At 44.9% G+C, this 15,207-nt stretch overlaps 1 protein-coding gene across 2 annotated transcripts in view; it reads left to right on the top strand.

Moving 5' to 3' along the window:
• Positions 1–5,153: 5,153 nt before the first annotated feature.
• Positions 5,154–15,207, top strand: part of GUF1 (GTP binding elongation factor GUF1) — a 313,519-nt gene continuing 303,465 nt past the window's right edge. Inside the window, exons 1-2 of one of the 2 annotated variants that reach the window (XM_078678240.1) lie at positions 5,154–5,259; positions 13,566–14,100. In XM_078678240.1, coding sequence (XP_078534366.1) covers positions 13,909–14,100 — 192 coding nt within the window. In that variant the 5' untranslated portion in view covers positions 5,154–5,259; positions 13,566–13,908. Of the gene's footprint in view, positions 5,340–13,565; positions 14,101–15,207 lie in introns of both variants that reach the window. The other variant, XM_078678239.1, reaches the window with a different exon arrangement.

Genomic DNA, 15,207 nt, shown 5'->3' on the forward strand with positions numbered 1-15,207 from the left:
AAAATGACCCATCACCCCACAATAGGAGCACTTAACGCGAAATGATGGGCATCTTATGTCATTAGCTGCGTGCCTATGACTGCCGCACCTGTAGCAGCTTCCCTTGTGGTCACCCGGTGTCTTGTGGGGTCCGGCTGCTTTAGATAGTGGCTTCCTGTTGTACCTTGCCCCGGCTGTGGGTGGAGGTTTGCTATCGTGGGATTTTGTACCAGTCACATTGCACACTGTAGCCTTACTGGTACAGTCCTTTTTGGCAGCTACAGCGCACCGTTTAGAGAGTTCTGTTTTCTTGACCATTGCTATGATCTCGTTGAGGGGTGCGTCACCGCTAACCCACAGCTTCTCCTGTATATTTGTATTGTCAGTGTGCATTATTATCTGGTCCCGTACCAGATCATCGTGGAGGTGTCCAAATTTGCAAGTGACCGCTAGCCGTTTAAGCGCAGCCACGTAATCTTCCACTGACTCCGTGTCTGTCTGTTTCTGCTGGAAGAAACTGTAGCGGTCTATAGCCGTACAGACTACTGGTTGGTAATGACTGTCTAAGTCTTCCAACACATGTTGAAAAACATCATCGTCGTTGGGGGTTCTAGTTTTTTTTACCATATTCTCATACACCCTAAGTCCTTCTGCCACCAGATTGTGCAAAAGGATATTCTTCCTGCGTTTGCTGGAAAATGCCTCTTCTCCTTCATCTTTCAGAGCTAACAAATATTTCTGAAAATATCCCTTCAAGTCCTCCCACTTCATGGCAGGTTCTCCCAGTTTCGGCAGGAAGGGGACTGGATTTGTGAGGGAAAATGTCTGTGCACACATCTTAACTGGGGATGGGACCGTGCTCGTGCAGGCGTAGGTTAGTGACAGTTGGGCAGAGGCAAGCTGGGAGGATTGGCTGAGGCAATGTTGTGCACGTGGCCTTAGGCTGCGTAGTCTTGACCCTTGTGCGCAATAGCTGGGTATGATTTGTGAACACACCTCACTTGGGCTTCTTCTGCGCTCGTGGAGACTTTCCAGGGAAGTGTCTACTTGGACCGCAAGCTGGCTGGACCCTGTGGACAGTCACACTTAGTCCTACTTTGAGGAACGCCAACAGGGACTGCTGGAAGCAGATGGGTGGGGCAGCGCAAAGGTGGTGTCCAGGTTGGAGCACTCCTGTAGGTGTAAACCAGCAGGCACACAGATGCTTACTTGGGTCTGTAGCACGTTGTGTGGCACTGCAGTGCCCTGGGCTGCTATGCCCTGCTCCGTGGGCGAAGGCTGTGTCCTCGTGGTCTTGGGCAGCTGAGTGGTTCATCTAGGTGCCAGGCAGCAGGCACCACAGGCACCTGCTTGGGACGTGCCGGTCATCTGAGGCACTTTGTGTAGGACTGTAGGGCTCTGGGCATCTGAGCACAGCTCCGTGATTTCAGGCTGTGCCCTCTCGGTCTTGGCTGTTGATTACTGCTCCACTCGTGAGGGCCAAGTCCCCCCACAGCCGCACTGGAGTCCTGGTCGGGGCACTGCACTTGCCCCATGACCCTCTGCCATGCTCTCCTTTGCTGCAAAGTTCGCCGAGCCGGCCGCGGCGGGCTGGTCTTCCGTGTGCGCGGGTACCGCGCACTAGTGGCGCAGTGAGCATGCCAGCCTCGTCGCCAATTTGTAGAGGTGGTTTTGCGCCCAAAGAATAGACCGCACTCTGGTTGAAGTATACTGGTGCTTTATTCATTCATGACGAGCGCCCGGGTCACTCCTGCACCGAGGCTGTCCCGGGCATAAGATGGCCACCGCCCGTACCAGCATGCATCGGCGCGTCACGTGGGGCAAACCACTAGAGCGCTACATCACAGCACACACTAAAACTATGAAAATGTCACTCATCGGCAAACTGAAAACTTGGCAGCTATGGACACAATGAAACTATTCCAAACAAACCCATTCTCTTTAGCTGAGCCAACAGTGGAAATATGCGTGCTACAGGGTCGTTAATGTTCATGCACCAATTTGAATATTCTGACAGCACGTTACCCATCAATATATAAGCCATTGTTTGAGTTCTGTGATGCTAGTCACCTAAGAATTGCCTGGCGGCAACCAACTACTCAAGCACATTCATGGCCCAAGTCAGCCTTCCCAAGTACAATGCATCAGGCGTTAGACTAACACACTTCAGTGTGATGGTCCGCATAACTATACTAAAATGCAAAGTCACAGATAATAGCGCTTCTTGAGCTGTGAAGCAGGAGAGCTAGTAATCATGTCATAGTCACTAAAACTAAAGTGGCAGTGCGCCATGAGTGCTGCCCCCGACAGGCTTGGAGCTGGTTCAGAGTCTGCCGCTCTACTAGCTGCTAATCTGGTAGAATGTAGCATTACTAGTATTCACACAACATGGCAGGGCTGCGCTGTATATTTAGTAAAATTCATGAGACTGACGCGAGTCAGTGCCTAATGGCCCTTCTGAGACATCAGCTTGGGTGAGGTAGTCTAAGTTGTTTTGTGACACACATTTTAATTGGAACGTCTTGCTGCCACCTGCAGTGGCACGAGCGCCTTCAGTTCAGTTTTGGCAGGCTGCAGTTGCAATGGCGCCACTGCTCACAAAGAGGTAAATTAAATGAGCCTGTGACCGGAGCCAATCCGGCGGATGAGTGAACCCCACGCTCTGTGGTTTCTCAGCAGCCCAGAGAGCACACCAGTCCACACTGTATTGTGCAGCTACTGCTCTGAGCCTCACAATCATCATCAGTCCTGCCAAGTGCCATGCATAAGGCGTTAGACTAACGCATTTCAGTGTCGTGCACCCCATCACCGCACTGAAATGCATTGTCAAGCAGAATGCAATAGCGCCTCAGCTGTCAAGACAAGCCGTTCATAGCGCTGCCCCAATAAAACTGTGGAGTGGCAGCGGGAAACAGCATTTACAACGCTGTTGTTACAACGCAGTGCTTTTACAACGCGTTGTTACAATGACCGCATCGTTAAGATGTAATACCTTTACATGGCAAGTCATTAAAACGACTTGCTGTAGGGGCGCTAAGGTATTGGATATGAAATCCAACACCTTCCCTGCTGTTGCGCACACTGAAGTAGGAATAGTAAATAATACTATTCCTAAATCCAGCACGCCCCCTACAGCAAGTCATTGTAATGACTTGCGATGTAAAGGTATTGCATACTAACAACGCGGTCGTTGTAACAACTGCGTTATAGTACGCAATGTAATAGCATGCATTGTAACATGCTATATTCCTGGCAGCACACACCATTGCCTGTGTGTGCTGCTCCAGCAATGGTTTGGAGCTCACTCAGCTGGCAGGCTGCAATGCTTAATGCTATAATGTTGTACCATGAGGTACCGCGGGGACCAGATGCTATGTCCTGCTGCCAGAGTTTAGTTAACTTGTGAGAGGCTGGCAGGCGCTGGCTACTTTGCGGCAAATTATCAAGGCGGCTGGCCCAGCCTCCGTTGCGGAGAGAGGGACTGGTTACACTGACTAGAGTGACTGGCATTGCAGAGCAGCCAGAGTCGCCCTGCAAGTGAAGTTGGTGAGAGAGTGGAGTGCAACTTAAATAATTAATTTCCTTCAGGCTCCACTCAGAAATGTGGGGCTCCGTTCTCCATGAGCCGCTTACTCTCACCATCAAGGAGAACCAAGGATTAAGGCGAAAGGAAGATAGGTGTACAGAGGAAAGTGCGCCGACAGAGTCACCTTTCAATGTAATTGCCACTTCAAAGCGAGTCCTGTGAGGAAGACAGGTTGTATAGAAGGGACCCGACTTTAACTTAAGGCAATCTGAGGAAGGGCCCGGCAAGATGAGCTGGCCACCCTAGAAATGGGGAAAACTCTGACTTACCCATATCCGAAAAGCAGACCTGTGTCTTGGGTCAAAGGCATTTTGCAGGCAGCATGTAAGCCTTTGATAAATGGGAATTGTGAACCTGAAAGCTGTAAGAGCCTATCCCAGATATGCTTGTGCTGGCAGGCATTCTTCGCTGAGCTTCCTGCAACAGCTTTGTGTTGTTACTACTATCAAGTGTGTATTTACAAGGGATGACGTTACATCTATGTTCTGGCTTGAACACCTGCGTGGATTTATTTATTTAAAATATCACTTACACATTTGAAAAAGAAACTTCAGTGTAATGACTTTCGGGAGTAAGACTCGGAGGCCTAAAGTACTATGAATATTTTGGACTAGGGTTTTGTTGCAGGCCACACTAGTGAAATATTTTTCTCTTGAGAAAAATAAAGTACATTTTCAGCATAACCTTGTCCTCAAAATTACAGACATCGCTAAAGGGTGTTGAAAAATCACAGACGTGTAACAGGGCGTTACACGTCCGTGATTGTTCAACACTTTTGAGCAACGTCTGTAATTTTGAGGCCAAGCTTATGCTAAAAATGTACTCTATTTTGCTCCAGAGCAAAAATATTTCTCTTTTGGGAGCATAATGTAGTGGATGCTTTTATACAGGGCGATGATTCAGCTCAAAACGTATGATTCAGACAATCTCGATGCGCAAATGGGTGTTATGTCTGATATTTATGTTCCCCTCATCTTCATTGCTTGATTTTGCTCGCCAGAAAGTGTCACTCATAGTTGTTGAAATGTCACTCATAATTACACTGAAATTATAAAAATTTCACTTGTAGGAATCTGAAACCTTGGCAGCTATGAATGACCTGGTACCGCGTCTGTTCTTAGAATAATTCAGACTTACAAATTGAGCTTGCTCTAATGTGGTATATACGGGTCTAATCGGGGAGACCCAAAGTCGTATGGATTCTACACCACACCCGATCCTAGCCATTGGATTGTTAGTGATATGATTATTAAACACAGGGTTGCGCGCCGATACACATATCAGGAAATAGTATCCGTATTTATTAAAACAAACAATAAATAATCTAGTTCCTAAAATTAAGTGATGTTTTCGTGCGTGCGCTTTGTAAAACGACCCCAAATCAAACATGATGACGAACGAGGCAGTTATATTTAAGTGCATGGCTTACGGAATTACCTATAACAGAATAAGGAAAGGTTTTGCTCTTCTAAACAATAACCACCTTCACCCAAAAATTCAACCTGCTTCTTAAATGTCAGGAAATGAAAACGCTTGTCTAAGCAACAGCACGACGTCCAGCCTCATTCATTATTTGACTGAAATGTAGGTTAACGCTCTAGTTTTTCCAGTAGGGTTCTGTCACGTGACTTGAAAGTATGGCGGCGCTCTATACTACAGTGCTTGATGGGTCTTTGGTTTACCGGGCAAGGGAAGTACGTACAGATTGTAGTCAATTTGCGAGAATGCTTTAGTCTCTGCTTCTCCCGATCTGGAGAAATAACAATAAACCGAGGTAAGAGAGCACCATGGGCACAACAGACCAGGCAACCCGAGTGTAGAAAACAAGTGGGAGTGTTTTTTTTCGGGGCAGAATGGGGGGCAAAGACATTTGATTCCTGCGTGCAACGATGCGGGGTCAGCAGCAGGTTTTTATAGCATACGTGCAGAAAGTGTTAAGGGTTATAGGAGTACATTTGGCCTCTTCTGTGGACTGGTGAGAACTGCACCAAGATCCCTATGCACATGAGGTGGGTGGCAAAGCAGGACTGCAAAAGTCGTTTTTGTGCTGTAGAATGGGCGTGAATGGAGATACGTTTTTTTTGTTTAGAGTCGTTGGTGTTTAGTGGCAACATTAGCTCGAGTAGAGATAGGGAAAGCAGAGCAGCGCATGCTGCCCTTGGACAGACAACGGGCACTGGTAGCCCTATATGCCGAGTGCAGGAGAGAGCAGCACTGACTCTGTCGAAGGAAAGGACTGAGTAACACAGGCGGCCAATGATAGGTGCTGAAAGTAGCACCACTAGCAATTTTTCAACAAACATTTCAATTCTTATAGCGCTACTCATAGTTTACTCACACTCAGTTCTATGATCTGCATGCTACACTTTCTTTGTAGCAGTTACATTAAGCTGCATGGGTGGCAGAAGTGGCCATGTGAGTCCACGGTGAGCGATGCAACAGTGTGAGAGTAGGATAAGAGGAGTGACTGCAGGGTCAGTGAGGTGACCATATAAATTTGGGTGCGGATGTCAGTGCTGAGTGGGACGAATTAATGTATGGTTAGTGATGGGCTTGTTTGAGTGAGATTGCATATTGAGCAGTGAGGGGGATAGGTGAGTGAAGTGTCACATGAGTACAGGATGAGTAGTGTCCTCGTGTGACTGCAGGGTGGATGGAGGTACTGGGTGAACAGCACAAGTGCATTGTGACTGCAGAGTGATCACTGTGAGTGCAGGGTGAGTGGATGAATGGTGTGAGTGCATGGTGATCAGCGTGAGTGCATTGTGATCCCTGTGAGTGCAGGGTGAGCATGAAAGTGAAGGGCAAGAATGAGGAGTGAGTTATCTGAAGGCAGGGTGCATTCCCAGACAGTTTAAGTAACTCAGCATATTATTGACCGCGGCTTAACATTTCAGATATAAATTAAACTATTGCTATAATGGCATTATTCAATGTCCAGGGATCGAGGGTGGAGGAAATAAATAATGTGCTGATCCGAAAACAAACTTCCAGCCTTATGATTAGGGTTGCCAGCTCATTATTTTGATGTCCCAGATTGTATAAAAATAAACAGTCACCTAAAGCTATATTTTCACCACTTATCTGTGCATACTTCGAACAGCAAATATAAATAGATAGCACTTTTAATTGTGTTCTAGGGCTGCCTGAATGATCCATGACTGATAATAAAAGGGCACAAAGACAGAAAAGTTGTATTACAAATGAATGTATACTTTGTTATGTATAACCCTATTTAGTGTCAAGACGAGGTCTTTGCAGGCTCTTTAAAAAATACACATGGCTGGCATTTTTCTTTTGGCAACCCTACTTTATATTCCATTTCATGAAATGCATTCTTAGGCTCAGCCTCAGCCGCTGCAGGTAAGGCCCGCTGGGGGATATCGAGAGACGAAAACAAGGGAAAATTTAAATAAATAATGTATTTTCCCACGTGGTCGTACCTCGAAATCCCCCCAGCCGGCCACCACCACTCTTACCTGTCGCAGCTGCTTACACTATGGCAGTAAATGTAAAATGTAGATGTAAGGAATAGGCAGAGTGGTGGCCCAGGGGGTACTGGAATCAGAAAAAAAACTAAGCCTCGTTAACCAGTTGACAAAGGTATGCAAATATGCAAATGGTCTTTAAAGACCTGTGAAAAACTCGGGCATACCGGAGATAAGACTCCAGACGCTGCCCAGCCAAGCCCACAGCAGCTCGAGCTGAGAAACATACGACGGAGGGGCTGAAGCCCTTTTAGCCCTATGGGCATTGTGCGCCTGACGGGCAGGGTACCCTATAAATCCTCTATGCAAAGAGAAGAGCAGCAAAAAGAACAAGCATTTGCAATGCAATAGGTCTCGCATTTGCAAGAGTTTAAGCTATTGGCATTGTAAATGACAATGCATTTTATGTGTTTTGAAAACCTGCAAGCAGTGCGTAAACCTTCACGTAAGCAAGGACTATAAGCACAAAGTGCGTGTTTAGGCATCGTATGCAGGTTTTCAAAACACATGAATAAAAGGCAAATGCGAGACCTATTGCAATGCAAATGCTTGTTTTCTTTCTTTGCAAGGAGAGTGACTTGGTACATCCTTTCTTTACCCATTCCTTCAGGACCTTTTAAATTAAACCTTCTATACCTTCCCCCTTTTTAAATGTGAATTTTATGATGGATCTCGGAACACAAAAACACTCTAAGGTTGAAATCTAGGTCCCCAAAGAGCTTGTTGCACTTTCCGTGAGGGTGGATCGATGGGAAGAATATGACGTCATAGAACGTGCTTCCGTCACATGGAATCTCGTCACGGTTCTGGTCCTGATCAATATGAAGATTTCTTATGCCCTTTGGATCCGTGGTTTTCACCGGTCATATATTATAATTACCGGGAATAAATACATATCAGGCTGAGGTGGAGAATTGACGTCACACACTCCCTTTAGGACAGGTCGAGCTGCAGCTGGGAGGGTGTGCCCGGGGTGCCCTAGGGATGCCACTCTCCCTCATGGCACCAGCTGCCATCCGTCCACCAGGGCACCGCCCACACCTGCCCGCCTCCATACCACCTGGCATCGGGCGGGGGCGCCAGGTGAGCCCAGGCCTCATCCCTGCATGGAGAGGGGGGCTCGGTGTCTGCTGAGAGCACTCGCCGAGCCGAGCAAGAGCGCGCCCGCGCAGAGGACGTGCAGTGCCCCCGGGCACGGAGAGCAGGCATGGACTGCCTGCCCCAGCCCCCCCAGCTGGGAGCCCCGGCCTCTGACGCCACGGACCCCGGCAGTGCTGCTGGTAAGCTCGGGGTGACTCACTCATGTAACTAGTTTCTTCACTCCCTGGGGCTAAAAAGCGGCCACCTCGGCTGTTTAGACCTGGTTGTCACGCCGAAGCGAAGGGGCCCTTTTATGAGGGCCGTGTGTTTTCAAACCATGAATATTAATATCCAACATACTGTTTGTCAGCAAAGTGTTCCACCTCCCCTCCGTTATCAGGCTGGCATTGAGAGGGTGGGTGGAAAAGAGGGCAGTGTCCGGACAGAGCATGGGCAGGCTACAGTAGTGCCAACCAGTGATACAACATATTATTTAGAAACAAACAATACGACCCAGGACAAGTGTTGCCACTGCTACTATTATCACCTTTAAAGGTTTTATCAAATAACCCGAGCATCTGTTCCTCCTAGTTTAGCAGGTCAATGCACCTGCTGCACAGATCTGTGTGCAATGTATGTCAAAGATGAAGTACCAGCAGAGCCGACTTGGAATGTTATTCTTATGAAGTCGATAAAGCGTAGAACACAGAGTGGAACGATGTTAGCCCCTATGATGGTTGCATTTTGGTTCTGGTTTAACGCCAGTCTCGTTATATTTTGCTTGAATTGGTGCCATGGCGGTGCATGTGTTTGTATTACCCTGTGACCTTCTCCTTAAGAGCAGACTTGCACTTTTAAAAAGAGATTTCCAAAGGTGTTGTAGTGTTAGAAAGCCTGGCACTGTCGAAGTCTAAGGCCTTGATTACAAGAAGCCAAGAAAGGGTGCGGTGTTTACAGCACACGGTCGATTTAGTGAAAATGTTGCAAACTTTGGACAGTGGCGTCTGACTGAATAGAAGTTTGCATTATGTGTTCAAGACGTGCACCCCTAGCAGCAATTACAGGGCGAACACTGGACGGGGTTCAGAGCAGCGGGTGTGCGCCAAGCTACGAAATCTATTGTGACCTTCACGAAAGTATAAGAAAGACCTTGAAACTTCACGTCTTTTGTATTGTTTTTCACTTTGTGAAATCCACGTGAAATATGCGACTTCCACAGCAATGTATGCATCATTTACTTTAGTTTAAACGAAACAACAGTTAGAAAAGCACACTTTGTAAACAAGGTATTACCCGTGAAAGGAAACCCGTGAACCTACCTGTGGGCTTTATGTCTGCAGTCCGGATTAGAACGGAAGCCAGGCAACTTGTTTTGGGACGGGGGCGGGGCCGCAAACAGGAAGCGGACGGGAGCCCCGCGCTTCTGTAATCAGCCGGAAGACTTGCCTGCGAACTAGCGGAGCTCCCGTGGTCGTGGAGAGCCCCGCCTGTTGTGAAGACTTAACCGCAGGCTGCCGAGGGAGACAGGGACACACGAAAAGACCCTGGTAAGTGTGGGGGGAGGGGGTGCGCGCGTGTATGTGCGTGTGTGTGTGCGTGTGTCTGTCTGCGTGTGTGTGTCTGTCTGCGTGTGTCTGTCTATGTGTGCGCACGCCTGTATGTGTGTGCATGCAGAGGGGTGGGGGCTGGCTGTGTCTGTGTGCCATTAATGCATGCGAGCAGAGCGACGCGAAAGCAGGGGCTGGGAGTTCATCTGCGCAGGCGCGGCTCAGACGCTCGCTCCCGAGGTGAAATCCGACCTCGTCAAAGCGCGCGTCTGGTAGCTGTCCACTCTCCTTAATACGGGCAGCATAAGTTGGCGAGCTGATGCATTCATGCTTCGCATGAATGCAACATCAGCTCGCCCTAAAAACGACCCTTTGCAGGAGTATGGCAATGGTGCACAGTACCAGTGTATGCAGCCAAATCAGTGAGCTGAGTTGCATATGGAACCCTTCCACATAGATGCAATTTATTTATAAATGTTTATATAGCGCGGACATTACCCAAAGGTGCTCGAGTGCTTTACAGTAGAAATGGGTCATTACGCATGAAAAAATTTACAAACCTGACTGTTACAAAGGTACACCGTTACATTATTCTAAGCTATAGGTACATTTAAAAAGTCAGGAACATTGGAGTATAGTATATGATGCAGCAGTCTTAATATTTGCGTATCAGGATGTTGATTAGTGCCACATGCGAGATGGAGTCTAGTGAACTGGAGGGAGTGTAGTAGATCTCAAGGCACCGATCAGTGCAGAGACTATATGAGAGTGGTCAAAACTGAGGAGAAGCGTTTAGCTAAAATATATTTGAAACAGGAGGGCTTTCAGCCCAGGTAAAAAAATATCCTTTGAATTGGTGGAACGTAAGTTTGGAGGCAAGGAGTTCCATATTCTGGTTCAGCTTCCTGAGAAGGATTGGACCTTAAGTCTTCCCCTTTTAAAGGGCAGAGATTCGAGCAGCTGTGCTTCAGCATTTCATGATGGGCTAATGTTCTCATATAGCTTAAGTTTCTCAACTAGATAACGTGTAGCGGAGAGGATGTGTGTAAGGCCTTATGAGTGTTATAAGCTGTCTGCATATGACCCTGGCTTCAGTGGGCCTCCAACGGAGTGTAACCAGCATCCGTGAAATGCGATCATTCCTTTAGGTCCTGTAGACGAAATGTGCTGCTGAGTGTAGGGTTGATTTTAGGGAATGAGATGAATCTTGTGGAGCTTCGTCCAGAATGGTACGAGGGAGAGTAGCTGCAAGGTAAGTAGCCCTTTCCATTGAGGAGTAAGAAGCCTAGGTCGAGACCCTTCTGTTTTCTGAGAAGCTGTAGTATGTACAGCAGCACAGGTAGTGTATGCATTTCATTCACAGCGAAGAGAAATAAAAACATACCCATTTGTTTGTAAGCATAGAGGAGGGAAGGCAAAGATGTATAGGTGGGGTCCAGCTGAAAAGCACCAGATGCCACAAGTGGTACAGACAGCTTTTCTTAGACTTGTGCAGACCTTGTCCTAGGTAGGCAGATGGGTATAGCTCTTAATTTTTCAAAGTTTTAGTTAGTCACTTTACATTACAACATCAGAATAAGTTGAAGTTGCTGAACATCTTCATTGGACGGAAGGAATGATTCGGAGTGGCATAGAAGGAAGCAATCTAAAAGAAGGTTGCTTGCTATTGCGCAGCTCAAGTATAGAGGTGATACGTTCAGCTTATACTAGACACATACCATAAAGTCCTGTGTTGTGTCCAGGTTTAGATAAGATCTTGGGTTAAAGAGCCCACCTAGCCCATTGCAATCTATGATCCCCTGAAGACAAAAAAGTTTAACATAATATATTTTAGGTCCCACTTGAATAAAATATACAACAGCTATGTTTGCTGCACATTACAACAATAAGAACGTTTTTGTTAAACTAATTCCAGGTCCAAAATAATGAAGCTATACATAGTGAGTATACATTTGAAGGTGATATACTCACATTTTAAAATTAAACCCCTAATTCTGCACCATAGCATAGTTAGAATTTCATTATCAGTTCCTTTTCAAAGAAATTCAATAGATATAACGATAAGCTTAACCGACCCGACTGGCCATTATCCATCATTCCTTCTATCTATAACACGAAAAACCTCTTAATATATACCCATGCTGTTAATTTTTTGGAAGTACAGTGCAATAACGTTTTATTTGTGATGTTCATTAAAATCATTTAAAAGTACTAAGACGCACATTAACGTGCATCATCGTTTCATAACAAACAGACTTTTTATTGTTTCTTTTAAATCTACAAGCTTAGTTTTGTAGTAATAAATTCGAGTTTGTTTGACCTTCATTTACAGTTCTACAGCATTACAGTACCATATTATGTTGCCAAGTAATGTAAAAGAATAATTAATTTCCTTAAGAAAGGAAATGTACACAGATTACATATTTGCAACCAATGAGTGACATCGAGCCTGGTCCTCCGGGCTTAGAAGAAAGCCATAGTCACTCCCCTTCAAAAGATGCCCTTGCGGACCCCTTGATCCTTAGTAACTATGGGCCTATATCCCTTCTGCCCTTCCCAGTAATAATCCTTGAACGCTGTGTCAGCAAACAACTGTCTAAGTATCTGGAAGACTATAACCTCCTGGAAAATTAACATTTTGGATTCCTAATAGGGCATGGGACAGAGGCTGCTCTGGTGCTAGCTGGGGTTGAACCTAACACTGGCAAACACTATCATGAGCAGGAAACCAAGAAAAAAATAGTGCCCAAACAACAGATCAAGAAGCAAATCATAATGATTCAGTGGGTCGTTGGCCTTCCATGGGTTGCCTTTTCGCTTTTCTGGCTGAAATGACATTATTTGGTCTCCCGTTAGAATATCTGTTTCTGTTACACATATGTCTCCGTAATTATAGAGCTCCCTTGGAAACAGTTGTGCAAAAATTAGCCAACGATCAGCCTGTGCTCAAAATGAATGAACAAATTCACTTTCATGATTTTGTCTATTTTTACAATTGCCTTACCATCCCTGTCAGGGCATGTATATGGCAGTTTCTCCCTCTGAATGGCCTAGGTATTACATCACAGAGTTGCCAGCAGTCTGTAGCACTTCCCAGTAAGGTACAGTTGGCCCAAACTTAGACCTCATCTCTCCGTGTATATGTGCCTTTTTCCAACCACCTTGTTTAGTCTCTGATTTGTCTTTACTGATTGCCTCATGTGACACAAAGATGTCGTCTTTTACTTGGACTCCGGACAGTAGGGCTAAAGCAAATATTGCTATTGTGCATCTTCAGAAGGAAAGTGTAGAACTTTTCTAGGTCTGTATCAGAAATGTTCTCTGAAGCTCTTGAAGTTGAGCAATTGTTGCAATTGTTGGAACTGCATTTAGAAAATCAAACAATAATGACGAAAATTCTCCTTTGTCTAAGACTTTTAGAACCATACATTCTCTCTCCAGACATATTCGTTGTAGCTTCAGGATTGTCTTTGTGCACACACATATTTTATTTAAAGACCTTTATGCTGGAGTCTGGATTGGCAAGTACATCATATTTGCACTTTTCCTCTATGTAACAATGTGAATTATATGTGCAAAGATTCGTGAAAGCTTGGTCTTATGCTTGAAGGGAGATCAATATTTAGGTGCTCTAGCCTGGTTGATGGATGTGTCTACGTTAGACTGGTGATACATTGTGACCTCTCTTGTTTCCTATTAAATTCTTTCTTACTCGCCTTTGGTGATTAGTAGTGTAATATGTTCGTTGACCAAATAATTAAAAAAAATGTAAATTTCTCCCACTTTCCACAACGTAGGTGGACTGTTTTGTGATTGTGAGCAAGAAAACAGCTTCACTGACAAACTAATTGAACAATGGTTCTCTTCTTTGCAATGTGTTCATAGGTAACTGGATTTAACCACAGAAGAAAAGAAACCCAAAGCTGCTATCTTTTGTTATTTTGAAGACTGTCTATGAAAAGTTAGCCTTGGATGAGTAAAGATTCTCATCGAACTTAGAAGACTACGTTTCTATGGCTGTACTTTCACAGAGGATCCTGTCTGCAACTGTGATGAAGTGATTTTGTGCACACAAAAGAAGATGGTCTGTAGTTCACTGAAACCCCCAGCATTCAAGATAGAAGTAATACGAAAAAGAAAACGTCTCTCAATGATGTTGTTTTTTCTGAACTTTTCATGAACATCGGACCTTGGCCAATTACAGAAATTGTAACTATAACCGGAAAAGATGTTTGCACTTGTTCCTCTGCCAATTGGAAATTATCTCCCCTCATTGTGGAGGATGTTATGTGTTCGAAGCAGGTTATCAAGAGTGAAGGACTGCAGCTGTGCTGCTTCCCGTGAGCGTCTCCATTGCAGGAGAATGTTACCCGTCATAAGTTATGTACACCACAAACCCTACAGTTCTCAAAATCAGCAGGTAAGCCTCATAATACATACTGTCACTAGCCTTCTAGCACAGTTAACTTGTGAACATTACGCTTATTGTTTTTGCAGTTTTGTAATTACAGATAAACAGGTTTGTGTGAAATTCACAGATATTGCAATGTTGCTATGAGCGCTGCCAACTTGAGGTCACAAAATGAGAAAGGAAGGTGAGAACCAGCAAACTGGTTATATTTAGTATTGAATGTGTAGTGAACACATTAAGACCATCCTCCCATTACTCAGAAAAGTTGTGTTAGCGAATGTGGTCTTTCATAAGTATTATAAAAACCAAGCAGCAGTTTCCATTAAAATATTAAATATTTTACTTCTTTAGTTACCTACGTATTTAAAAACTTGGAATAGCAGCACAATTACTATAAATTGTAGAGTATTACAAAACAATGTTCAACAATGCTTACTTGCCCACTACAAAAACAATATCTTCTTGCCTGTGTATGCCACTGTTTGAGGGTTGTTCAAATAACGAGAAGGATAAATTGGCCATGCCTGCTGTGAGCACTATAATTAATTCAAAATTAGGTCATCTTAGTTATGTAGCTTTTCTTTATTTATCGTTTTTATGGATTTCATGTAAATACCTTCACGTGTATTTATGAATTTTCTTGAAGTCTCCCTTCCGAAATTTACACCTCATATTCTATAACATGTCATAAAGCTTCCTTTTGTAGATTTGTGTTGCTTCATAGATAGGATTGTTGATGTGTAAATGACAGTTACTTGGCCTTTGGGAATTTATGATTAGTCCCTATTGCTTACTTACATCATCGATCTTGTGATGATTCAGCCCACATTTTATTTTCAATCATGAATTTTTTGTGTTCTGCCAGTTCACTTGTTGACAATACTCCCTTCCAATTGCTGGCAAACCAGCCACGGATAGAGTCATTCCACCCAAGAATACAAAGATGCTTCCACTTCCGCACTTCACTGGTGTGCACGTAGCAAACAAGGGTCTACAAATCTCCCGTCTCCCCAATAAGATCACATAAAAAATTAATCTTGCGACCAGCTTGTTAGTACAGGTGGCACTATCTTGACACATTCCAAAGAATTCAGCCCACATTGTCAGCATTTAATT

Source organism: Lissotriton helveticus, chromosome 2_2 (genome assembly GCF_964261635.1).
Source record: "Lissotriton helveticus chromosome 2_2, aLisHel1.1, whole genome shotgun sequence".
Lineage (NCBI taxonomy): Eukaryota > Metazoa > Chordata > Amphibia > Caudata > Salamandridae > Lissotriton > Lissotriton helveticus.